The sequence below is a fragment of the Coturnix japonica genome, chromosome 2, assembly GCF_054131305.1.
Source record: "Coturnix japonica strain WE chromosome 2, WE-NBRP24, whole genome shotgun sequence".
Lineage (NCBI taxonomy): Eukaryota > Metazoa > Chordata > Aves > Galliformes > Phasianidae > Coturnix > Coturnix japonica.
Window position 1 is genome coordinate 116,806,135 of NC_140664.1, and position 27,563 is coordinate 116,833,697.

The window sequence follows — 27,563 nt, forward strand, 5'->3', positions numbered from 1 at the left end:
GCACCTAAAAATTCAGGTCGGATGCATATGGGACAAAAAGTTCAAGGGTGGAAATTCTCAGATAGGGATCTCCACTCTTCTTTGTTTACTCCATATTTCATCGTCTCCATAACATAATAAACAATGTCGACGAGGCTGCCTCTAGGTCAGAGGAGTTTAAGATCAATAGATATGTACAGGGGGAAAGGTAAACAGAGCAACCCAAGTGTTACTGAGTTACATGGACTACTCTGTTAGAGACTGACAAATTACGGGTCCTGATCTCCAGTCTGAAATGATGTATCAGAAGGGAATGGTATTTCAAAGAACTTTTTAAGCACTGTGTTCATGGGGTGTTTCTTTAAAGAAGAAGACCGTCAGTCTGTGTATGAGTGAAAACAACTTCTGGAGGCAAGGTGATGCAGCATGTCCCATAAAGGCCTTGCTCAGTCAATTGCAATTTGCCTGAAAACACGATAATGTATTCTCAAGTTTCCAAGCAAGAGCCAATCCTTCACTTGAATTATCTCACCTGTTTAAGAAGGGTACGCTGGTTGGCTTCTATTTTTCCTAACAATTACTTTTGTTCTGGGGAAAATAATCTTCATACAGGTCAGCTGCTCTTGCGGTGGATGTTAGGAACACCATTCCTATTGCGTGCCATGAAGTTGAGCGTGTGTTCAACACCACCTAAGTCATCACCAGAGACTGCTTTCTTGTAGTCACTGTGCACGTCCTCTTACACATAGCCAGAGTCCCGTTGCTACATGAGCTCCTCACGGACAAGTCCCATCTGACTTATTTTTGATGTCCACGATGAAGAGATCAGTCTTGGGATGACTTCCTCTTCTAGGAGACAGACTTTCTCACCTTGGCCAAAACCTGTAATACTGGAAAAGGGTTCTACTCCCAGACACTCTTTCAGATTTGTACAAATGAACAGCCAGAACAAATGTGCCATACTTATAATTTGCTTTTATTTTATGGTACAAAAATAACCGCAGCATGAACAGAGGTGATTTCACCAGCCAATCTCTAAGTAAAGTAAAACACAGCAGCCACTTCTGGTCATTCAATCATTTTACAGGTGTCTTATGATTTAAATCTTGCCTTCTATGTCACTAAGATTCAAGGTGAGTATTAATACTGATTTCCAGTGTAAAGCATTTCAGCAATCTACAGCAGAACATTACACCTCAGTTCCTCAATCAGCAGCTTCTTATTTGATGCCACTTAAAAATCCAATGGCAACAACCAGCTTTGAAGCAGTTACTGTAACCTGCCCACTGTGAGCGGATGCGCGTACTGCACACTACATGCTGTAGAGGAAGTAATTGTAAATCCCTCTGTTAATCCAATATCCATCGCCCATATGACAACTTCCCAGTTTGCCTGCCCCCGAGCCATGAATTAAACTGCAGCATGAATTAAACTACATGAAAATGCAGAGAATATGTTAACCTTGTAGATGAAATTTTAGCTGTAACTGATCTAAAATATCTGCAAGTACCGTAACACTAATTGTAATAAAATTTGGCTATCCTTTCTGGGATAAATTTAATGCATGTGTTCCACTCCATCCTACCAAGCAGAGGGAGAAGTGTAGATGTTTTTTATTTGAGGGATAACTGAAGGAGAACTAAGCAAACGACGGAAGACATTAAAGTCAAACAACAACAAAAAGGACCCTTTGTCTCAGCGGGTAAGATAAATATCACATATTTGACAAAAAGCCCTATCTAAACATATAATGGTTAAAATCAGAGCTACGGGAATCTAAAAATGTCTTTAAGAGCAGAGTAAGCCAAGCAGATGCACCAGCAGTTTCTAAAAACAGATGAAAAAGGAAATTACAGCATAGTTTCCAAAGCAGCACACATTGCTCCATTTGCTTGAGCAGAACAGACAACCAGCAGATCTCCTCACAAAAGGGGGTGGCACGGCGCTCAGACTGAAGTCCCAGCATCTTCTGCGGTTCTGATCAGTATCAGTTCATTTAGACAAGCAGCTCCCTTCCCCTCACCACGGCCCATTTCACCTGAGCCTTCTTTCTGAGCCCATCTGCTTCAAACTTCTTTTCGCTGTAATTTAGAAGGACGCCCACATCCAACCCCTTGAAATGGTCAGAAGAACATTTGGATACAAGTGGCAACTCTCGTCATGAAGCTGATACCCACACAGGGTTGGATGAGGGATGTTTATAATTGATACACATCCTTTTTCGTTTGTTTGCTTGCTTGTGAGCAGTTTCTTTTATGTTCTGTTATTGAAGTACATGTGCTGACTGACCTAAGAAGACAGCCTTGTAAATGAGATCTTTGATCTCAAGAGTTTATTTTATCTTTGCAGAAAGGAAAAGTGAGTTGAATTGCCTGGCAGAACCAAAGCTTCTCTTTCTTCTGTTCTACAGCTGCTCCATCCTTCTGGGGTCATCATCACTTCCACTTCCACCACTAGATTCCCTATTTTGTCCAAGAATTAAAAAGGCTTCTCCAGCATCTCACCACAGCTGGCAGCACAAGGCTGAAAGCTCTGCAGCTTCTGGTTCTTGTAGGAACCACACAGCATGCTTGCACAGTTTTGCTTCTGTAGGAGGAATGTATTTGACAAACTGCTGAACACTGATACAGCAAAGCTCTGATGCCTCGTTAGAAAGTAAACTTGAATATTCATTGCACTTCTGTGGTGAAACACAGACTAGAAAGACTACAGCCTGGAAGGCTGCGGACTGCAAACAAGCACTGGCTCTGAGATGTTGAAAGAAGTACGCAGTCATTACCTATTACACTACCTGTATGTGCCTGTTAATGACAGAGGCAATAACACCAGGGAGCTTTGTGCTATCTGCTGTATGTACACAAAAAGACTCCACTGAGCACAATACCAACACCAATTTACTTCCCAGTTTGGATCACCAATACGATAGTGTTGCTGTATTGTTACCATCTGCATTTCATTTAGTTCCTGCATTTTCCTTAAAGCCAATTTTAGCTACTACGACAAAAACTCCTTCGCATATCCTTGCCATCCTTCCCCCCCTTTAGTTTGATTTAATTCCACCATGTGTTCTTTGTTCCAAACAACAGAAAGGAATACAGGAAACATGAGGACTCTGCCATTTCACTGTAGGTAGATACTTGTACAAAACCAGTAGTTTCCAATTGCCTCAAAGTAATTGCATGCAGAACAGCCAGGCTTAGTCAAGACCTTCAGCCCACCCCAGGAAAGCAGGAAAGTTTGTCACTAAAGCATCTCAGAAAGTGTGAAACATTATTTCTGAGAGTTGTATTGACTGCTTAAACCATTTATACATGGAGGAAAACGCTTCTGCACACAGACCTAAGGACTTCATCCACAGAGGTCAAAGCAGTGCTTTGGATCTTATTGCTTTTTGGATCTTATTCCATCTCAGCAAGGCTCATCAGCACGTGCTGAAGAATTAAAACAGTCTTACTCACTGGCGTCACACAGAGCAAAGGGAATATCAAACACACAACATAAAATTTGCTCCCCGCTAAACTAAATAGTGAGGCGCCATGCCTTGAATTTCCTTCTTAGACCCACGGAGTCTGAAAATGATGAAATTCCAAATCGACAAAAATCAAAGTTGTGTTTTATGAGCAGCAATGCTTCCCAATTAGCTGTCTGTTAACAGGAACAAGGTAGTGTCTTTTCTCCCCTTGCAGTAAGGATGAATACTTACATTGCTTCTTTTGGATGGCTCTGATTCAGCCAGAAGGAAGGCTAACAAAGTGCCTATGCAAAAAGGGTCCCCTTTGCAGGATGAAGGCTGGGTCTATTTTCTGGAAACAGTCTCATCTCTGTAAGAGATACTGAAAAGAAAGAGGCAGTTCTCTAGAAGAATCAAAGGAAGGAAATATCTAAGAAAGAATATGGCCTCAGTGGATAATGGGGAGACTCACAATGCTGCTTCAAGGAATGCGACACTGATGGGAAGAAATTAGGCCCGATGTACCTATGGCTAACTTTGTGAGCTTGTTATGCTCACAGAAATTCATCACAGCAGACGGGCTGAGCAAATCCAACATGGCTTATTAAACTTTCCTTTTCCTTTTGTGCCCTTTGGTGCTTAGAAGGAGTCTGCCTTTGGATTTTAAGGAGTTACTCACCAGGCTCAGCCTCTGTTGCTGTAGCAGATGCATGTCAGCTTTGAAAGGAAATCTGGTTAATCTGGAATCGCCTTGTCACCAGTTGTACTGTTGCAGTTCCCTGAGAAGGGAAGGAGTCAGCCCCTGTTAGTTGCCATTCTGGTTCCTCTCTGTACTCACTAGGCTGAGAAAACCCAAAGCAAGATGGATGATTATGTCATAACAACAGGGCAGTGAGGAGGAGAGGAAAGCAGTTTCTCAAGCACAAGCGTCATGCTATTGTTCTGAACAGCCCGCTCGTCCCGCACAGGGAGGCTGCTTCAGCTTTTTGTGGGCATGACAGGTTCTCCAGCTAACAATGCAATAAACTGCGTGTTATTTTGAGCTGCTGTAACTAGCACAGTGATTACACTCTCTGCCTTTCACCCTTTTTTTTTCGCTCTAGGGTCAAAACCTCTCATCCGTGACCACACAAGCATGCACTGCCAGCTGTGGTATCAAGGTTCAGGTCGTACTTTATAGAAAACAACAGAAAGGGGATCTGTAACCATCTCCTTGACCGACCTCCTGTGCACAGCGTTGTCTGGTTCCACTTCTGAGTTTGTCACCAGGGAGCTGTCTGTAGGGATGGGCTCACACTCAGCCTTCCGTAGAGCTGCTCTGGATGCAATTATTCTTTGATTTACCTTTGAACATGTGGGCTTTGGTCTCCTTTTTCTACATTTAAAATTAGACTGTTCCAGAGGCCTGTATTTACCACTTCTCCAGAGGAAATAAGAAGTGTCTTGTTATGTTTGATTTATTAGAAAGCTCCATAAGGAAGCCATCACATAAAGCAGAGTACATCTCTTGTAAGGAAAACGTACAGAACTGCAAAGGAAACTCAGAATATCCCATGAACCAAACTCTACCAAACAAACTATTTAATAAAAGAGTGAAGGCAGAGTAAAGTGTCCACTAATGGCAGTAACAAAGCTCCCATTTACAGCATTCCACCAGCACAGGATCATACCTCAGGCTTTCATCATTAGCTCTGGAGTTGACAACCTGTCTTAACTCTGATGTTGCTGATATCAGCTATGAAATATCTTTCAGTTCTGTCTAAACAATTTACATACATACCCATAACACAATGCAAACAGCTTTATTCCAGCTCTTATTTGAATATACAGAATATACAGAAAAGACTGGCTGGGGCATTTTACTACTCAGATCTCAATATTGATTATATTATAACAGTTTATACTTCCCTTCTTTAAAATGAGTGGCCTAATGTTGGAGCATAACCATTCAGCATTTGCTGACAGTGACCGATATGCATTTACAGCATTATACACTTCTATATGAATGGAGACTGTTTGAAATCTTTCATTTTCTGAAGATTCTGTACCATCTTCATGTTATTAGCAGGCAAGGCCATAAATCTTACTAATTTATAACAGTCTAAGTGTCTTATTTTCTTATCCCAGTGGGAAGAAGTTCACCTTTGTGGTCTGGATACCATTAAGCTTCAATCTATTTTTATGGATGATGTTAAGCAAGGGAGAGCCTCAACCCTTGCTAAAGAGAGGGCAGTGAGGAGATGCACTCCAGTACCCCTGCTCGTTATGAGAACTTGTGCTATGTGCAAATGTTAACCTTTATGGAACACAGCTAAAGATGCAGGCCAAATGCTTAACCTACCGACCATATTTCTCACCATGGGTGAATGCAACCTCCTCCTCACACTCTTTTGCATCTTCTTTTCTTTTAAAAGGACACCACATTGGCTTGTGAGCATAACAGAGCACGGCTCTGACAAGATATAATTATTTTAGATGGATTATCTAGCTTTAATCAAAACCGAATGCAAAAATAAAAAAAAAAAAAGTTATGTGCTGTCAGCTGACAAGGGAAGAACAAGTATTGTGAGTCTGTTGGCTTCTCAGCAGCATCGTGCAGTTCTGCCTCCAGTCCAGCTCAGCTGGAGAAACATTTCAGGTTTGAGATGAACATCTTGAATGGAAACATTCCGTTTGCTGAACAGTTTATAAAGGAGAAATATAAAACAATCAAGGAAATTAAATGCGGTGCTTTAGGTATGTTCTAACCAGAAAACTCAGCACACAAAACAGTTCTAAGCAGCTTTGTACAATTAGTTCTTCCCTCTAAGGGGTCTGAGTATTCCCAGCTCATAGCAGCAGTGTCATCAATACTAACCAGCCACTGCACATCACCTACACAGAGCACAAAATGCAGCAGACAAAACTGTGACAGACTCACTGAATACCCCGATTTTAAAGTGACACTGAAAAAATTGCTTCAATTAAACAATTTCAAGCTCCCATGAAGTCTCAGTGGTCACTGCTACAGAAAAGAAAACAGGTCAAGCCAAGTACTAATTGTCACACATTATTTGACAGTTATTTATTGGTACACAGCACACTTACTTTCCCTGAAGCAAGTATTTCACAACATTTATGGACATAACTGTTACACAGATACTAACAAATTCACTTATATACATACATTAAAAAAGAATAAATCTTGAACATGAATATATAACAACCTAAGACATATTCACAATGCAATTTCTCCATCGCTTATGGCACTTATCTCAAATACCTACAGGATGCAAGTCTGAAAAAATATATATTTTGAGCTACCACAGGGCTTAAAAATATATGGAATTACCTGCTAAGGTTTGGCACAATATGAATAGTCTGGGAGAGAAAACAAGTGTAATCTTCTGTGCAACACAGAACGTTATTCACACAAATGGTGGTATTACATCAGAGAGCTGCTGCTCATACAACAGCAACTCTGGCTTTAGTTGGAAAAAACACACTGGAAGCTTGTGAGCAAGGGACACAGCGGTCTGTGAGAAAGCATGTTTAGGTACTTAGCCATCTAATTTAGCTGGATAAGAAACAATGTAATGTTTTCCTGTTGTTAAACATTGCCATCTGTATCTCTGGCACACAAATTAAAAAAAGGAGGGTGTGACCATTAAAAGTACGTGTCCTGAGATTTCCTTCTTTAGGGGGCAAAGAGGTTAAAATGGAAAAGCTGATCCGTATATAAATCAGGAACACATGTGGTAGTGAGAACAAACAGCAGCCAACAGGCAGCCTTAGAGGACTTCCCCAGGCAACAGGAGTGGCACAAAATGAGGGCACAAAAATACCATGGTCACCTTCAAACTGGTGATCGATAGTATTAAGTACTCCACATTATTTCAGTACTCAGAATTGAGTCTGAGGATTAAAACTTACCGCCTGGAAAACTCTCTGTCCAGTAGTATAAAGAAGCGCTGCTTTACTATTAACGCTGGCTTCTATCTGCAGAAAATCAAAGGTGATCTGAAGAAACACGTATAACAGGATCTGCGTGTTTATTACCAGAACCAAAAGCACAACAAAGCAGTTGTGCTCAGAATTCATCCTTATGAAATGTTTGTGTCTGCAGCCCACGTATGTGAAGCAGACTCCCACAGCCAACATTGGCTGAAACAGTTTTGCTCGATTTCTTTGTAGATAAACAGAACACTTAACACAGTAAGTTACAGGCCACTTAAATCTAAGGAATACAACACAGCACTGAATAACAATCCTTTTGATCCAGCGGATCTCATATCAGTGGTCAGCCCCCAAAACATTAAGCTGTTTGAAATAAATCTTTATCTTTGCATTCAGACTTTGACACACAGAAAAGATCAAGGAAACATTACGGGTCACAAAGTACAGAATTCTCGAGCGTAAAGTCGTACCAAAATCTTGATAAATTGTCACTGATGTTGTAGGTGAGCAGTCGGTCAGGAACATCATTATGGATGCCCTGCACTGCTAACACGTGTGGTGCCAGGGCAAAGGGTACATCGCTTAGGAGATCTGACATGAAAGGGCTGCTATCCAAATTTTGGCTCCTTTCATTTCCCACCTCTGCTCTCGATACAGTCAGCTCCGATCGGTGCCCTGTATTTATCTGAAGAGAACAGAAGAACAGTAATGTAGACGCTACACATCAGGCAGATGTGGCTTTCTATCACAAGCTATTAATAAATGAAAAAACAACCACCAAACAGAAGTAGTTCCAAGATTAGTTCAGCTCGATGTGAAATAGCAAATCTTTGAGGCAGGCTGGTTTGAAATAAGGCTGAAAACAATTTCTTTCCTTCTTTTTCTTTTTAATGATTATCATAATCTCTCCCACTTAATGTTACTCTGCCCTTAAGAAAATCAAGGCAGGTGGGACACTGTCTTCAAGTAAAGGGGAAAATTCCTTCTATAAACTGCCAAAGCTCCTATTTAGATAGAAAGTTCAATTCCTTCTACCCTTCCGCACCCTATCAGAAGTCATCTATAAATGTAGGACCCTGTTTGAACAAATAACAACAAAAAATCAAACAACCAACTCCTCCTCCAGCTCTTTCAAATTACTACTGATCATGATTTCCAGTCTGAAACAGAATTGCTTCACCAATTAGTAAGGTCAGCTAATGGTGCTTTACAGACCATTAGAAAAGCACAGTAAACAAAACTATAACAGACAAACAAAAACCAAACGTACAAAACCCATAAACCAAAGCCAACAATGAAATAAAAATACCCTGACATACAGAAGCAGTCAAGGTAACTTATGGAAAATGCCATCAGATAGAATGGTAAACACAACTGTCTTACAGGCCTTGATACTGGCTTACCAGAACGACGTTAGTAACTGTCTATCTGCAAACTTTCGCCATTTTAAAAACAAAGAGAAGTCTAATTATTCTGCCCCTGGAAGCAAATCTAACTTACTCTACTGTTTATAGCAACCAAGTGCTATTCAAACCAAGAGTTCACACGTAATCTTGAAGAAAACAATTACTGCCATAGGGATTTCTATTTTATATAAGTACAAATAGAGAAATATTCCAATTTGACTCCTTCAAAAGTGCTTAACAAGTCATATAAGAGCCAAAACCATTATTCGTTAATTTCTGATTGCAGTCTTGACTTCTTCCTTTCAGCCCTCCATGCTCAGCACACATCCAGAAAGATCTATGAGTAGGGAAGAGAAAGTAGTGAAAAACCACAAACTGTGAGTCAATAGGTTCAGGAAAACTCCTATAACCTTTTGTATTGCCTCTTGTAATTAGCAGAGCTATCTGCAAGTTGAAGACCAGCAGATAGAGAAAGACCTTCCCTTCCCTTCCCTTCCCTTCCCTTCCCTTCCCTTCCCTTCCCTTCCCTTCCCTTCCCTTCCCTTCCCTTCCCTTCCCTTCCCTTCCCTTCCCTTCCCTTCCCTTCCCTTCCCTTCCCTTCCCTTCCCTTCCCTTCCCTTCCCTCCCCCTCCCCCTCCCCCTCCCCCTCCCCCTCCCCCTCCCCCTCCCCCTTCCCTTTCCCCTTCCTTTTCTTTATATATGGCATAATCCGATCTCTGATTCAATAGTTTTTGGGTCTCAGTCCACCCATGCCCTCATAAGAACGTCTTGGATCCAGTATCACAACATGAGCTTACAGCAGAAATGAGATCTCAAGATTTCCTATTTAAGTTCCACACATGAACCACTACTATCTTTCCCAAGGAAAATAAAACCAAAACCCAAAACTGCCTAAAATAGCTTAAAATGCTCACATTCACAAAAAGTCATATGTTAGATTGTCTGATTGTACTGACTTACCAACAATGTAGCTGTATTATCCCTGGTGTCTTAGAATCATAGAATCACACAAGGTTGGAAAGGACCTACAAGATCATCTAGTCCAGCCATCCACCTATCACCAATAGTTCCCACTAAACCATATCCCTCAGAACATCTGAACGTTTCTCGAACGCCTCAGGGCATCAGTCACCCACCAAGGCTAAAATCACCCAAGCTGGTTACAATACAAACACCAGCGCAAAGCTACGCTGCACCACCGAAAGTCAAGGTTATGAAATGGTTTATGTTTTCATGCATGTATTCCTCAAGCATATATAGAACTGCAAGTCCTAGAGAATTTGATATGCCACATTAGTCACACTGGTTTCTGCTTAAATGTCTAACTTATTTATCCCAAACACAATCCATTCAGAGAGTATTCTCTGGACGTTAGCTAAATAAAGCACTGCCAAATGCTATGACACACAATCCCACTATGAGAAATATTAATTGAATGCACTTAGAATATCATCAAACAATTTACATTTCAGCAAGCACCAGGGAGTTGAAAAATCAGTTAAAATTACAGAAGGTGCCCGGATTCAATTCCAATAAGCAAGGTGCTCTCTTCATTCTTGGCTCGGAATCCAAATGAAGAGGGATAAAAGAAACAGTATGCAAACATATAAGGTAGTTGGCTACCAGATACCAGTTGTACTCTGACAGCAATGACACTGTATGTTATTCCAAAACTAATAAAGTATAAAATTATCCTCTAAAGTAAACTCCTCATCTTATGCTCTTACACTGTTATTTTTTATGTTCCTCAGATGCATTTAAAAACATCTAATTTGCTGTAGCTATGTGTGCTAACTACAAAGTATGCCAAGGAGTCTCGTAAGGAAGAAAAAATTCATGGTTTACAATGTACTTGGAAACTGGATTTACAGTGCTCTGAAGAAGAATCAAAGATCAGTGCTAGCGTTATTATCACCCACATTACTGAATGAGATATTCTACCAAGAAACGATTTATCTCAAGGAATTTGTACTTTCTGTAAAAAGGGCTTGTTTTGTTGTTGCTGTTTTTTCTCTGAGAAAGCAGATCTATTTCCCTTAAAAAGCCAGGCATAAGAAATGAACTACATGTTCCATATTCCTGGCTGCCTAGTAAATATCCAGCAATATTGTAACTCCGTGAAAGACAGAGACCAACAACACTGATGTTGATATAGAAATATTATCTTGAATTCAGGCAATTTTGCAGTATTAGGGCAAAGAGTGTATCCTAAAGTGTCTTAAAACTTAGATAGCATTGTGCAGTTAGCTCTGATGTATCAAGAAGCAGAAATTGTTTTAGTGGGTAGTTCTTCCAATTGTGTCTCAATCGATGCTTTTATGACATTCATTGGGTCTTTTAAGAAAATTTGTAGGGATTCCAGAGTGGGCATTGCCACTAATGACAATGAATCACTTTGCCATTACTTTTTGTATTTGAAAAGAGGAGCGGATGATAAAACAAAACAAAACAAAACAAAAAAAAACACTTGCAAGGCTTGTCTGCAATTTATATTCAGAAGTTTAAGCTAGAAATATAAGGCAGGAGGGGTGGAAAAAGTGTACACTACATCGTAGTTTCTAAATGTCACAAAAAGCAAACCTGAACAACCCAGTATACCAGTAGGTTTGTGACCTATATCTTTACAGAATATACCCAGACCAGGGAAACAAGAACACCACAGAAATGGCTCAGAAACGTCATGTGAATCTTGAGAGCTGAATGGTTTGAAGGTTTAATGGACTGTTGTGTTGTTTCTGCTCTGGGACAATAAAAGTAGATGGAAGGAAAAGTGCAGGAGTCCTCACAGTGGCTGTAGTATCATAATGCCTTCTGGTCAGAGTATTTCTTGAGAGGAATGCAGACGTAACTGCCTTGTACACAGAGCCAGGACGGAGTCCTCTGACAGGCTTTTAGAGCAAAAGTGGCTGTCAATGGAAATGAGCTTACCCAGTAGCTTTGGGCTCTTGTTTACCAACTTTTTATGACTCCTATTCTGTATCACAGCAGTGAGCTGTCTGTCCTAAAGAGCTGCTGCTATCTGCACAAAGTTCTTGTTATGAGTCTGCTCCAGAATGTTCCTTGCCCTATCCAACAGCTAGAACTGATCAACTCTGTAGAGAAAGCATTGCGGGACTGCCATCTGAACTGGTGATGCCCTGAATGTTCCATGGTTAAGATGCATTAGTTTAATGGTGCTGGTAAATACTAGAGATGCTCATGAGTTTTATTTATTAAATGCCTGTAAAATGCAATTTCACCCTGGAAAGTATTCTTAAGTCCCACAAATGACTACAGATCTAGTGTGTAACTCCCTCGTTTATTCATGCTATTGGAAAAAACCTGTTTTCTTAGTTAACAGTTTTGCAAACTCCAACTGAAATAAGATGGAGATTTAGTTTTACTTGACTCCCTAAAATGCTGACTCAACACAGGAAACAGTTCTCTTAATGTCTTAATTTCCAAACATAACTACAATAATACTCATGTCACAGTTATCTGGACAACCTAAACTTTTAAACCTAGATTTCTATACAGCAAAATACCACCAAACTGTACAAACCAAAAGGGCAGAACCTCAAAAGCCCCAAACCAATAACTGGTCTGAATATGAGATGACACTGCGTTGAGCTCTGCCACTCAGAACAGAAAAATACCATGTAGAAAAACCCCCCTGTTCTTTAGCTGAGTGTTACGAGAGGTTTGCAATACCAGGTGCAAAAGCTGTAAGCCCTGCACTAGTGAGGTAAGGCCCTAATTTCTTTTTTCTTTAATAGAATTCATCTTCTTTTTCCCCTTTCCTGAAGCCAGGGGCTTTCCTGCACACAAATGATTTTGCCATTAACAATAAGACATCAGAACTCACTCTGACTGGGAGCAGTGCAGCACTATATCATGAGATCCTTCCAAAGCAGCATGTTTTTATGACAAATTCTTTGAACAATTATAGTTGCTCTGGAAGCAGAACATCATTCCTGTCCTTATCCTTCCTTTCATCCCAGCCCATTCTAGCACGCTGTGCTACTTCAGGATGTTTATGGGCTTTTATACCCCTCAACAGCAGGGTTCCGGCTCCTGCTGCCTCCCTGTGCTTCTCTATAGGCCCTTGAGCTCAGGGCACTGTGCTAACAGGTGAATTTTGGACAACCACCCCATCAACAGCATGAACACTGTGATAAGAATGATCTTAGAAGTGAGAGTGGGTTCAGCCTATCTAGTTCCCCTGTCCCTATGAAGCACCACACAAACTATTCATAGCAATGATCTCACACACCACAATAAACAACACCAACAATATCCAACATGCTGTGATTGTGCCAGTGCCAGGAAGTGCTGCTAACTGGGCCAGATCATGGCTGTGTTTTTTCACTGTAGTGTATATGCTGAAAGATTAAAAAGGTCATGAAAATTACTACAGTGAGTAAACGGCGAGCCAGGAGAAGTGTGATTGAAAATACAGGCAGCTCTGAGCACCGGGCAGTGCATCCCACAGCCACAAATCTGAAGTGAAGGACGAGTCAATATGCTGCAAAGCGAACAGTGGAGTGTGATAAATGCTGATAATGGATTTCTTCTGCAACTTCAATGCAGAAGGCACAAAATAATCAGATTTATTTTGTTGTTACCTTCATTCCTGACGTAATACTAACCTCATATGAACTACTAAAATGCAGTCACCTGCAGAAGCAACTGAACCATGAATGAGTACTTTGTATGAGGGGAATAATTTCTAAGTAACTGGAATGCAAATATACCTCTAGAAAATACTTTTAGCAGAGCTGAAATCAGGAGCAAAGGTTGTTTTTTAACTGTTTATTTCTTTGTATCTTCTTATTTTTCTATAAAACTGTGATTGCATATTTAAGCAAACTGTATTTAAATAACCAGCTTAAAGTTAGCAGCTACATTCAATCTCTGTGGTTAGAGACAAGATTTGAGTTTCTCCATATTGCTCCAGGCAAAAAAGAAATATTCAGGAGACTTTTGGGGCAGCTGATGTCTGACCAGCAGGAGCAGATGGAGTCCCTGCCTCCACGTCTTTATCTCTTGTTCCCAATCCCTGCTGTGGAGAAGCTCCAGAACGGCAAGCTAGATTTACAGGGGAAAGGTGGAGCAGAACCTCTAAAAAGGAGGGGCAACGCTGCATTCTGATACATTATGCTGTGTGTATAAAGATGCAAGGACTAGAGTGGGTAAGGAAGAGCTGATCCTCTAGGTCTTCCCAGCAGCATCTCTCCTCGATTATAAACAACAGAAATGGATTTTCAGGTAGATGTACTTTGCAGTACTGTACTTAGGGCTTTATTCTGAGGTTTTTATCCTGATGTATAAAATTAGTGTTTATGGCAGGACTAACAATATGTTGCAAATAGGAGCCAATAAGACAAAAAGAAACTTATACCGGTCACCTCTTTCAGTTCTGTTGACCTTGTGGTTCTCTGTGGAAGGAAGATGACTGGACCACAGTGAAAAGAAAGGGCAATTTTTCGATACTTAAAATAGATTCATTTTTATCAAGCAGGTCTACTAATTGCTTTGTGACACTAGAAAAGTATTCTTAAAACATATAATCACGTGGAATCAAACATTTGCAAACAAGCCCAGTTTATCTTCATATATAAAGTACTTCAGAACAGCTTTTGCTATGAGCTACCAAGAGGAGATTATTTAAAATCCAATACAGAGGAGCAGTGGTGAAGTTTTGAGGGAAATTCTTTAAGGTACAAATTAAAGCAAAAGCACGTTATGGTGGAAGGATCAAATCACATTGATAGAAACTATACAAAAACATATTCCTGTCTTACCAATACTTGCATTTTGGACCAAAATAAGGCAGTTTTCACATCATTTCTTTCCATTAAAATGCACTGGTTATTGCTGTTGCTGGTTTATGTTTTATTTATTTTTTCCCTCCTAGTGGCAGAGAAACCAACCCAAGGACATTGTTACCTTCCTTACATGATGTTTAGAGTAATTACTAATAAGCTGACCTATAGTGTGGTCTCTCAGCCACCATTTTGCACTAATGCATCACGTTGGAAATATCACAGTTCCATCAGGCTGTATTAGCACACTGTTTCATCAAGTGATGTATGATCTAAAATGTATTTTAGATCAATTTTAATATTTTGAAAGCCCAGAAGGGTTACTCCCAGAGGCAGGATGACTGACCAATCAATGTGTTGACAGCAGCGAAGTGAACCAGCATTACTGGCTTTTAGTCCAACCACATGTGTTTGGGCAAGAGATATAGGATAAGCAGTCATTTTATCTAGGGATTAAATTAGTCAGAAGATTCCAAAATTAGACAAAGCCTGAAAATGTGAACATCTGGGCATCCAATTTGAGCATCTTCTTTACAAATAATAACCCAATGTAACTGAATAAGTATTCAATTACAGTAAGCGTACAGTGAATCTCTGCCCAAACTAAACAGCAGGGTATGCAAACTGTGTTTCTGCATACACATGCCTTGGTCATCATATGGAGCATGTGTGCCTTTATGAGAGGCTAGCTCTCAAAAATGTAGAGGCTGCCAATCAGGACAATTTTACTATTTTATTAACTTCTACACATGGGTGTGTATGATGCTAACTATAGGCACTAAACAGTGAAAATCTATCACGGCTGTGTGCCATTCTTTCCCTGCAGGAGGCAGTTTTCTCTCCTGTTGCACAAATCCCAATGATGGGCAGACCAATCCCACCCTGACTCTGAGATGGAGCATGGCAGTGGGTGGTAGGGATCCCAAACGTCTCTACTGGGGCTATGCTCCAGGTTATAACTGCATTCTAACCACACAGAACGTTCAAAGCTCCTTTATAAAAGAATGTTAAGCATCCTCAGTTCTTGCCGCAATGAAACCTCAACATAAGTTAAACAAAGGGACTACATTACTAGTAGCAGTAGCTACATTACAAGTAGCACAAACTCGCAAAGTACCACAGAAGCAGGTTTTGTAATAAAGCTGCATTACTTTGTCTTGAAAAGGAGAGGAAGCTGGTGGCAACCACGTTAGTTCACACCTCTCCATTCCCAATCCAGTTCCCTAGATCTAAAAATATCATACTTCCCTTTAAAAAAAAAATGCATTAATTAATATCAGTAAGTTCTGGAGATCTTCCCAGTACAAAAAGACCCCTTAGATATTTTGATTATCAAAGAGGTAGCAATACAAGCAATGTAATTAAGCTTAATGAAGTACATATGCTGTTACAGTGTAATAGCTGATTTTTAGATGACTGGGCAGTTTACCTTCCTTCTCAGTAAGATCTCAACCACGTAGTGTGACTTTCTTATCATACATTAGCTCCACACTGTAGGGATTCTCAGTCTGTGTCTACACAGTAAATGCAAGTCTCCCAGCTATATATTATACATGCATAGTATGGAGAGAGCTATGAAAGATGATGCCCAGTGCAGAGCATCAACACTGAAAACTATTAATCTCTCTTTAAAAGTAATGTAAAAACTTCACTTCCTATAGTTTAAAATCATGCACAACAGCTGAGTAAAACGGATCTTTCTTCTGAAGGTACCAGCAATCAGAGAAAAGTATGTGCTTGATGACCCGATGAAGACAGTCTTATTCCAGGCCCTCCTAAGAGTGGATAATTTCATTAAGCGATTACTGCTTACAGGCCCAATTAAGAAGAAAGAAAATATGGACCAACAGGCTTTAAGGGCTTTATAGATGAAGAAGAAATGCTTGTAGTTAATATGACATATGACAAGCAATTAATCTAACCAGGACACAGCCAGAATCCCAGCTTAAGAAGGTTTTTTTTCCTTTCTTTTTTTTTCTTTTTCAATTCCATTTTCTATAAACATTAGCATTTGTCAAAGTAGAGCAGACTAACCACAAACACTGGCCAATAATTTCAATGATTTTGATATTCAAACCACCTTCTCTAAAGCAAATGTGGGGAATTTAAAATGATGTAGTAAAACTAACCCAGAACATTAATTCTGAGCCTTTAAATGCAGGAACTCTGAGCTGAAAACTAAGAGCTGGGTGACTAAATGAAGGTACAATCAGTAATATCTCATTTTCTGCTAACTTGTAAAAATATTCACGACAGTCAGGCTTTAGTAAAAGCTGCACAATAAAAGGTCTGGGAGAACTAATTAATATACACATATATTTAAAAGGACAAGAAGGTAACATTAGCATTACTCATATCCTGGAGTTATATCAGACAATTGCCAGGTGATCTGCTCTAAAGGAGATCTTACAAGTCTATCACGTTCAGCAAGATTTGGTATTTCTTCAGAACAGTAAAAGTTACAATACATTCTTTTTTGTTCACTTTTATGCTGTGCACTCAACCTCCGCTATCTCTTCCTTGACATTTTATACCTTCATAGCATTTCTGTCTTCCCAGTTGACAAATACAGCCAAAGAAACTGTTATTTACATTTATGTGGAATCCTTAAATAGCAGAGTTTTAAGAAGGATTGATGTAATGAGGATATTATCTGCAAATTCTAATATAAAAGTTTGGATTTTTTCCTAAATTATTTGGGAACTCAGCCAAAATAGTGTACTAAATAGTGTACTGTGCAGTGTCTCCATGCAAAACACCATGGATAATTGTAAATTTACTTCAGGAAACACGGCCCTTCTATCTGCTACATTCTCAGTTTGTAGTATTAAATTATGCCAAGAAAGGTCACAAGAGCTATAACAGAACGACTACAGTTCATAACAAAGGCTATGTCCTATGATGATAGGTATCACAGCAAGGTATATAATTAAGAGTGGCTATAACAACAACATATAAATTAGGTACTTATGGATTAAGCAATCCCTTGGAGGATTCTCTCTTGGCCTAGAAAGCATGTAACAAGCTCCTTAGATCGAAGGCAACAGCCATTAAGTATTTGAGGGAGAAACAAGACTATAAAATAAAACAAAAACCAACACACAGTAAGAGAAAAAAATCTGAATTCACAATCTAAACGTGGCTCTCATTTTTGGTGGTTTATTTTAATACACTTACTGGTATGGTTTCCACCCATTAAATCTGCTGACATCTGTTGGCTACAGAGCGTATGTCAGATAATCCAGAAGTGCAATATCAAATAAACATGAACTGCCTCTTAAGGTGACAGTAGGGAGATGCAAAACACTCCAGCTATTATCAGTTTTTTTTCTTCCTTGCATCAATTTAATAATCCCAGGTGCCCTGCACACCAGACATACAATAATCTTCATAAATCCTAATTCACAGCCATACCATCTGTCAAAAATATTTTTCATGTCTCCTAATAGACATGCTATATAATTGCTCTCACAGCAGGACAAACATACACGGTTGCGCTAATTTGCTTTACCGATGGAACAGCTCATTGTGAGAAATAAGCCCACCACATTACTGGGGCTTATAGTACCCTGCATATACAAAACCAACCACTTCTGTTTGCTTATTTTCTGTAACTGTGAATTTCCAATGAAAGCAGATAAAGACTGAATTATCTGAGACAGAAAACCCACAAGCATGAAAAAATAAATCCATAATATCTCCTTCTATTGCGATGGTGTTGCAGTTACAACTAGAAGCTCTGCGTTTCCGAGTCACAAAGAGACTAATCTAAGTTCTCAGTCCTGCAGAGCACCAAGCACTTTGGCCCCCATCCAGAAAAGCACTTAAATGCATGTGCAACTTGCAGTCCAGGAGCCTGAAGCAGCTTTGGTGGGATGGCACATGCTTATGGGATGGCACATGCTAATTGGGATGGTGCATGTCTGTGGGATGCCGTGTGCTTGATTGTGCCCAGAGTGCTCATTACCCTGCTTGACCCCCAAGTTCCCTAGGATTAACTGGGCATCAGGACCTTGCAAGCTGGTGATGGAGAAGATGCTCCACGTGGGTCTCTTCACAGCAGGAGGTAGAGCCCCAACTTTGCAGCAGAGTGAAGCTGGTCAGTGAAAACACCCTTCCTCCAATGAGGCTGGAGATATCTGCAGTTCCTCTAACAGCACCACACGCAACATGGAAACCTCATAAAACAATGCAGATTGCAGGGACTGCCATTGCGATATGAGCTTCTGCTAGATGTTGCAAACTGCAGCAAAACAATCTTCTCTCAAGACTTTATTTGTGCATTAGTTTTATATGAACAAAGTGATGCTGTACAAACATACGTACTTGAGAATTCAATAACTGTGCAGAAAATGAGTCCAGTAGTACCCAAATGGGAAATTCCAAAGACTACAATGGTTACAAAAACATACTCCAGAAAACATGTTCTTTAAAACTCAAACGCGACCTCATTTCCCTTTCAGATAAGGAAGTGACCCACAAACAAACTATGACTTTATTCTTTAAATTGTATTTCTAAAAGAACTTTGTCATGTTCCACAAAGTCAACACCTATTAAGTTGTCAAGCGGATCATGTATAAAAACACAAGCAAGCTTCCAGCACATTTTCTGTTCAACTATGCATGAGAAATATCTGGTATTACTTTGCAGCTTAAGAAATATATTTTAACATTCTGTACTATGTTTCTGAATTATTTTTGTTTTAATGCTAAAAAGTTTATTATTTCAATTAATGTTCTGTGCCTTTATGTCATACCGAGTATATAATACAACACTTTCCAAATTTTCTTCAATTGGTAGATTTCTCCCACAAATTTATAAGAACATACTTCTGCACATAGAAATACTGCTTTCCTAACAGCCAAAATTATCAATTTCATTGCCATGATCTCTATTTAATTTGAGAAAATGAGAACTCCTCCGAGTAAACATGGAGTCCAAACACGTGAAAACCAGAGACTGGAATTAAAACACTGTCTTTCAGTTTAACTGATGTTGATTCACACACATTCTGGTGACACATAAGCCTTTCAATATAAAAGATAAAACAAATATTTATTTTATTTTCATGGTAACACTTGCTATTTTATTTTAAAAAGTGCTTCTATCCTCTAACATGTAAGTAAGCGGTTCCTATTCTGAAGCTCCACAGAATTACAGTCACTGGCAGCTTGCAACACCTTGTGAGAACACCACATTAGGGGAAACTATGTCTGTGCAGTCAGTAACCACAATACCATGGCATTTTACTGCCTCAAAATGGCAAAACACACCTTGTTCCGATATGCATGGCTTCAGAAATCAGCCTAAAGTTTTGCTATTAACTCTCGCTGACTTATAATCCTACGTTATCAAAAGGCAAAGCTTTCACTGCTGATGGTGAATGAAAAATTTCCATATATGGCACCGTTTTTAATTAAAAATTAAAGATGAGTTTCTAGAGTGCACCCCCACAGGCATTGTCTGCTCCTAGATAAGCAACAGTGACACACACACCTCTGATACTCCAAAGGCTTACAAGGGCTTAGTAGTATTAATATTACAATGGTGCCGGGATGGTTAGTTTTGATATGAGAAAGAGACAGGGAAATAATGGGTTAAGGGGAAAAAAAGTGCCACAAAAGCACCAAAAAATAAAGTGAAATTTTATCTTGCAAATATCTAAGATTATGCGGCAATGGAAAACAGGCTGATACTTATTGTAAAAACACTAACAGAGGAGGTGATGAAGAAAAAATACATCTATGCTGCATGCTGACACCTTTTGGAAAGGTACTCATAAATTAAATATTAAATAAACAAGCTAAAGATATTCATATTTACAGTCTCACAGCACTGAAACAGAAAGCAAACACGCAGTAAGAAAAGTCCATTATACTCACACATTTACAACATGTAACTTAGAATGGTAGCTGTGGAAATAACTTATGTAAACGTCTGACATTTTCCATCACTGCTCACTGCACTATTACTTGTACACAATTCATTAACACTCTGGCCACAGTTCCATTGTTGCAAATCTCAAGTATAAAAACAAGATACACAGCAATAACCACAAAGACCAGCCTTATATCTGTATCTTTTTCCATTCAATATTGGTGGTCATGGTAGTGTTGCCATCTCAATTTTTAATAATACTTCTTTTATGATAGACGGCAAGAAAGGCTGAGTAAGCACTTAATCAACAGATATGGATATGCTGAAACCTTCTGCAAGACATTCACACTTCTCACATGAGCTGCTATCAAAGTTTCTTCATGCATGAGTAAAGCAGTGCTCTCCTACCTGTGGAGGCTGGTTGTACATCGGTCTGGTCTCGGGAAAGGAAGTTTTGTCCTTTGTCTCTCTATTTTGGTCATCAGCTGTGTCACCTATAAAAGTCAGAAAATACCTGTTAAGTCACTAAAATCCTTCATGCTAGGGAAGAAGAAAACATTTTGTGTCTTCCTAAAATCAAATTGCATGATTTCCTTAGAAAGGGAGAGCTCTGTTGCCAAAGTTACATTGAACATAAGGAAACAAACATCCAGGAGCAGTCTGCAAAAACTGGGAGTAAATAGGTCTCTAACAATTCAAGTGAAAGATACAGAGAAACAAAGAAAAAGATTGAAAGAGAGCAAGGCTTCTCTTTTTGAAGACTTCAGGACCATTAAGTTCTAACAATGGCAACATGTTAAGCAGAGGAGATGCAGCAGTGGAAGGATCTGGTGTAAGAGCCACAGCTGGGCCTGTGTCAGTCATGTCTCAGGCCCAGGTCAAGCTAAGAGGAAGCATGTATGGCTGCTCCATTCTCATTTACAGCCTAGGTTCTGCACGGGGTATATCTGCATGAGTGCCGAAAAAGAGGAGTAGCATATGCAGAGAAATGGTGAAGATCCTGTGGTTTATCTCCTTATGCTGTTAGTGCTGCTTAGCAAATAGTTTGTAAGAGACATCTTAGAGAGATGAAAAAGACTCAGCTGCATAATTCTGGTTTTATTTTTATGTGAACTGATGGTGCTTCTTGGAGCAGATTATTTTGAAAGCCTGCATACTTAGAAACAGTCCTGCAGCCTCAGATCTAAATGAAACAGTTTGTGTTACTTTAGTTTTACTCCTTTGGTAAGCCTGTGCTTTTGGCTTTGCTAAGGAGCAGGGCACCTGGAAGAGCCCATCGGGACAGCAGCCAGCTTCTGCCCATGTCCATTAAGCCTGGAAGCTGGCAGCACCTGCGGCCGTGCAGCCTTGCACCAAGCTGTCACAAACCCCAAAGGACCCTTGGGTACAATGCAATAACTAGCAAAATATCTTACAAAAACAAATAGAGATATTTAGTCACTGGGTATGCTTTTAATATATTGTAATAACTGTAGGTCACTAATGCCTACTAGCTCCATTAATGTCTAAGCTTGTCAAGACCTCCTCTGGAACTGAAAAACGCCTCTCAGTGAACTAGTAATTCTTTATATAAAATACTCCAAAGTACTCGCATTCACATCATCTATTTTAAAAAAAGAAAGGGGGTGGGAGGAGTGGAAAAGGAGTGGGAAGAGAACAAAGGAGATTAGGAGTCACTTCATCTGCATTTCTTCCCCACAGTACTCCGAAAACACAATCTGTAAGCACCTAGGAGATAATGATATAGGCAACAGCCATGAAAATAAACGATCTCAAACTTTTAGTTTACACATATGATGGAGAGGACTGCAAACAAAAACTAACAGAGGCCTTGTAAATGCTACCTGCAATGAAATACTGCAAAAACTTGAGGAGGCACGAAAACAGTCGGCAGATGTAGGAATGGGAGAGTAAAAGATATAAGAAAATTTAGCAAGATCAGCTTCTCCAGAACTAAGGCTGCTTAAGAATCAACTACCTGAGGAAGCAGTGGAACATCCACCTCTGAAGGACTTTTGAAAGAGGCTGAAGAAACGTCTGTTATGAATGCTTTCAGTCCTGCCAACACAAGGAGGATGAATGACCTTTTGTACTCCCTCCCAGTCTTACATTCAATAAAAGATGCAGGAGGAAAAACACAGGATACCCCTCCCTGAGATCAGGATTTGTCAAGGGAACTCGTGCTGGCTGCATGGAACCTTGTGAAGATATGAGCAGGCTGCAGCTAGCTGGACGAAGCCTAATCAGGAGTGAAAGTGCAGAGCAGGTTAGCTGGTCAGCAGCAAAGGGACAGCTAATTGAGATCAATGAGATGACTCACATTGGGTTGAGTCGGGTGTATGCATAAACATAGCAAAAGAGAGTTACAAGGAATTTTTTTTTCTCCTTGTCCTTACAGACTGTCATTAGAAAGCGCCTGAAAGTTTTTACATTGAAAGAAACAGAAGACCAATTTGGTATGTGCTAACGCTATCTGGAATATACTTTTTCTTGTGATTAGTTTTCTCTATGATGAAAATAAATTGTTGCCTGAAATCAGGACCAAAAGGTCAAAAATGCAAAAATGTTCACAATAAATGGAAGAACAAGAATAGCTCAATGGGAGAGAAAAGAAGTATCTTTTCACTTGGAACTCTGACATCCAGCTCCCACAGGTGATTAAGTTCATAGTATCTATGGTGTCTCACAATTCAAGTTGACTTTGTGTACTGAACTTTAATGCAGATCTGCTTGCTAAAAAAGAAAAGTGCAAATGGGAAAACCTCAGCATCCTTCCAAATGTTCAGTTATACAGTCCTGCAAACATAACACATGAGTATTTATAAAGATGGGTATTATTTGAATTAATGAAGTTATAGGCCGCTGTAGACTAAACAACCTAAGATGTCTATGAGAATAGAACAGTTTTCTAGAGGAAAAACTATTTCTGGTTTCCTTTTTTGCCTGGTTCCTACCTCAAGTATCTAAATAGATTAATCATCCTAAATTCTACTAGCCCAACTGATGAATTACTTTCACATACCTCTCCAAACCCAGCCTCTGCCAGCTCTACCAGTTCCCAGCCTTATTGTGTTTGCCATAACCAACCCATCTTGTTTTGCCACCCCCAATTTTTTTGTTCAGCTTGATTTGATTTCCCATTGACCTCAGTTCTAATCTCTTCCTTAACTGCAAGTCAAAGTTTCTCTTCCCTTGTCAGTCTCGCTTCTCAAATGTTTCCCTCTGATCTGGTTTCTCCTTCTCCCTAGAATCTCTTCTAGTCTCCCCAGATGTCAGGATGGTGGATGAAGGTGAACCCCAAACAGACATCCCACGAGAGCAGGCTTTTCAGCACCTTATAAATTCAAGTTTATAGTCCTTGACCGAAAGAAATAAACACTCTTACACATTCTTGATATAAATAGGCATGTAATTATAATTTTGCCAAACTAAGCAATGGAGATCTGACTCTGAAAAAATCACAAACACAAGATCTCAGTAAGCAGGGCTACCAGCACTCCCCATCCAGCCTTTCATCAGAAATGAATGGTAAATATGTTGATAGATAAGGCCAGAGGGACCACTGTAATCATCCAGCCTAACCTTCATATAAATACAGGCAATAAGATTTCTTGAATTAATTTGTTTGAACTAAAGCAAGTTTAAAGCTGTATTTTAATGAAGAGATAACAGTCAAAATGATTCATTTTACAAGACAATTAGATTCTGGCTCATATATCCTTTGGCTTAAAAGCATTATGCAAAGTTTTAGTCATAAAACTCATATAAAAAAACTGAAGTCATGTATTTAATACATCATGTACTATTTTGAGAATCTAAGCATTAGTAATAGAGGGATGTTGTATGCAATTTAATGTGGTTTAAGCATCAGCGGCATAATTAGTGACATATAGGAGATCACTTGGTGAATTTATCAGGGAAAAAATCATGCTTATTCCTGAAAAATATTCTCTTACTGAATAATGGAAATATATTTTCAGGTTTGAAAAGAGAGCAGTAGACAATTATCCTGCTTTCCAGACATTCTCAATTCTCAGCCTTGGGAGGCTGCTTTTATTTAGGTTGTATTTAGCCTCCTTCAGGTCCAAATGAATGACGCTGCACTCAAAAGTCAGACACAGGTTTTTCTTCCACTCTGTGCTGGATTCACAACAATGTTCCCCAGGTTCCCCCAGTACCTTCTTCTTTACCACGAACTGCAGACAGGCGTTGACCAGGGAAGAAACATCCAGGTTAATTTGCAGTAAGTACAACACCCTCAGATCTCAGAATTCTGGCATCTTCAACATTTGGCATTTAGCTGCCTATCCAGACCTCAGAAACTTTTATATATAAAGGTTCAACCACAAGTTTGGCTTCTGCTCAACAAGGAAGTGGGGTTTCTATTAATACTCTTTCCTCTCCCAGCATTTTGTCATCCTCACACTGTGTATTCTCTTGATCAACACACAGCACTTAAAGGCCTATCCCACCCTCAGCCCAAAAAAGAGAAAAGAACTGTAAATACACGTTAGAGCCTTCTTTAGCTTAGGCTGACATTTGGCCTGGTGTGTTCAAGAATCCAATAAGAAAGTGAACCATGTGTAACAAAGCAAGCAGTAATAAGATAACAGATACAAAAATTTCCAACTTCAGCTTCAAAGCTAAGATTGTTATTTTCCATTATACTCTAGTTAGTTGTTTAACTATTTCCTGCTTGTCACCACATTTTCTTTCCTACCTAAAAAATGAATAGGAACAAATAGCATTCTGACTTCTGGTTGGAAATAAAAAGACAAACAGCTCTATGGGAGGATTAGTAGGATCTGAAAACAGGAGGTGCTGATGGTACAGAAGCATAGGGGTTTTAATGCAGTTTCCCACCCCCTTTTCCTACTCAGAAACCTTCCCCTCCTTCACTGAGATAGCCACAGCAATTTTAAGTCACTAACAGAATGACAAACTTCAGCTCATTGACAGATACTAACACATAACACTATGATGGTATCAGTTCTGGGGAGGTATTTAAGTACTATAAATCCCTCTCTCCTCTGAAAATGACTCTTAGGTTCCCCTGCAACCTCATTTCTGTGCAAAGGAGTCTGATAGCATTGCTCTTCTCCTGCTTCATTCTGTAGCTTCCACCTCCTTGAGCATCAATTTGATTCCAGTCTCACTCCAAAGTGATTTATTAGAAGTTCCTCTTCCTGCATATAGCAGATTGGCAATCAGCAATGGATGCCATGTTGTTGCTGTTCTCCTCACCACTATTTCCAGCCTCAAGCTTTGTCTCAACTGCTGTGGTTCCTTACAAGAAAAGTCTAAAGCCACATTTAGTGCCAGAGAAGAGTGCAGAGCTGCCAATCCATAATATCAGTGAAATATCTTTTCCAGGTACATCCTGCCCAAAGAGTGAGGTGTGGAGTGTAGTGGAGTCATTCCAAGGAACACAGATGGCAGTATCCAGAGCACAAAATCATGCTTATTTTGTAGGACCAGGACTGTTAACAGAAGGCAAAGGAAAGAACTTTAGAAATATTTGCTAATGATCATGTATTGTATAACAGTACAGCAAACTGTAATAAATACTAAGTGATTTGACACTTCCCATTACAGATTAACATATTACTCACTGATCTACTCCAGTCAAATAAGGCAGCAGCCATGTGCTGTCTTCTTCAGAGGGGAGATGGGACACAGATGGATGGGTGATTCTCTTTTCTTAAAACAGGACTACCAGTTTGTACAGCATTTGTGCTATTCAGACTTTACATTAATTCTCATCAGTTTCTATATGCATATGACCAAGACATAGTGGGCTAATAAGAATATATATAGATGGCAAAACAATGAAGTCATATCAGTTTCAGATCATCTCACCCTGGTTTCATATTAGAGCTTTTCATATCAACAGCAGTTTCATTTCAACAAGCTAATAATATCCTTAAAATCCAATATATCAGCAAAAAGATTCTCCACAGCTGCAACTTACAGCAAACCAAGAGTTTAAGAGTTCATGCAGCATAAGGGTGAATGAGAAAGAAATCTATGTAAGCCCATGCTAAGGCACGGGTCTATGTTAGACTACACAGGCCCCCACAGTAAATGTTTGTCAGCCTTATATTGAATTTCAACAGTGCTTTTATAGTTGGGTATCAAGATACCTATAAATAAAACTTTTATCAGAAGTAAAACTTACCAGTATCTTCTGAAATTATTCTGATGAACCATAAGAAAATTTATATAAACACTTCAGAGTGAGAATTCTGAAAAAATAGTTTCTTCAAATTTGTGAAAAGGGAGGTGGAAAAATGTAACAAGATAAACATTATCACAAGTGTTTTGCATTTGCAAAAGGTTCAGACCTTATTAAGAGTAAAAGAAATAATGATACTTCCACACCGAGCAAAAAGAAACACTGGGAATGAATCCCATTCCATTCTACTGGTTTGATGCTTCCATGCAACAAGTACTTTCTCCATTATGTGCTCCTACCAACCTTTCCAAACAGCCCACCAAAACACTGAATTCCTTCACCACTTTCAGCAGACCTCACTCTACCATTCTGCTGTTTGGAAATCCTGTTCTTGAGTTCATCACTTTATACGCTGCCACACCTTCCTTATCTTAGATTGTTATCAGTGTCTCGCTACTCAATACATCTTTAGTGAAGCAACCAGTACAGTACAGATGCAAGGGCTTACAACACATTCAGTCACTTTATAAGCAAGAAGTTGAAAACATCAGTCATGCCATGGAAGCGTAGGTGCTCCGAGTCACCTGACCCAACAGTCACGCTTATCTGGACATGTGGGCCTATGCCTAAGGGAGACCTTCCAAACTCTTTGCTACTCATCCCACGTTAACCTGACAGTGCTCTACAGATAATCCACAGCGTATCTACGATAGGCTACCATTTTTCATGAAGGCACACACAGATTAGATGCCACAGGTCAGCCTCCATATGTATTCAGCTGCAGAATCTGAAAATAACAATGAATCTTCAGTTCTCCCTATCATTCACCTTCTCTGTCAAGAGAACCCCTCCTCTTCATATAAAAACAAACGCAACCTTCTAAGCCCAAGTGAATCATACTTTACTGAGGAAACAAGCCATTTAATTTTTATTT

At 39.5% G+C, this 27,563-nt stretch overlaps 1 protein-coding gene across 8 annotated transcripts in view; it reads right to left on the minus strand.

The window, feature by feature from the left end:
• Nucleotides 1–6,466: 6,466 nt before the first annotated feature.
• The window catches only part of UMAD1 (UBAP1-MVB12-associated (UMA) domain containing 1), a 62,297-nt gene continuing 41,200 nt past the window's right edge, over nucleotides 6,467–27,563 (minus strand). For all 8 annotated transcript variants that reach the window (XM_015853593.2, XM_085538588.1, XM_085538587.1 and 5 more), the window contains 2 exons: nucleotides 20,863–20,948; nucleotides 6,467–8,051 (listed from right to left, as the gene is read on the minus strand). In XM_015853593.2, coding sequence (XP_015709079.2) covers nucleotides 7,794–8,051; nucleotides 20,863–20,948 — 344 coding nt within the window. In that variant the 3' untranslated portion in view covers nucleotides 6,467–7,793. The remainder of the gene's footprint in view (nucleotides 8,052–20,862; nucleotides 20,949–27,563) is intronic.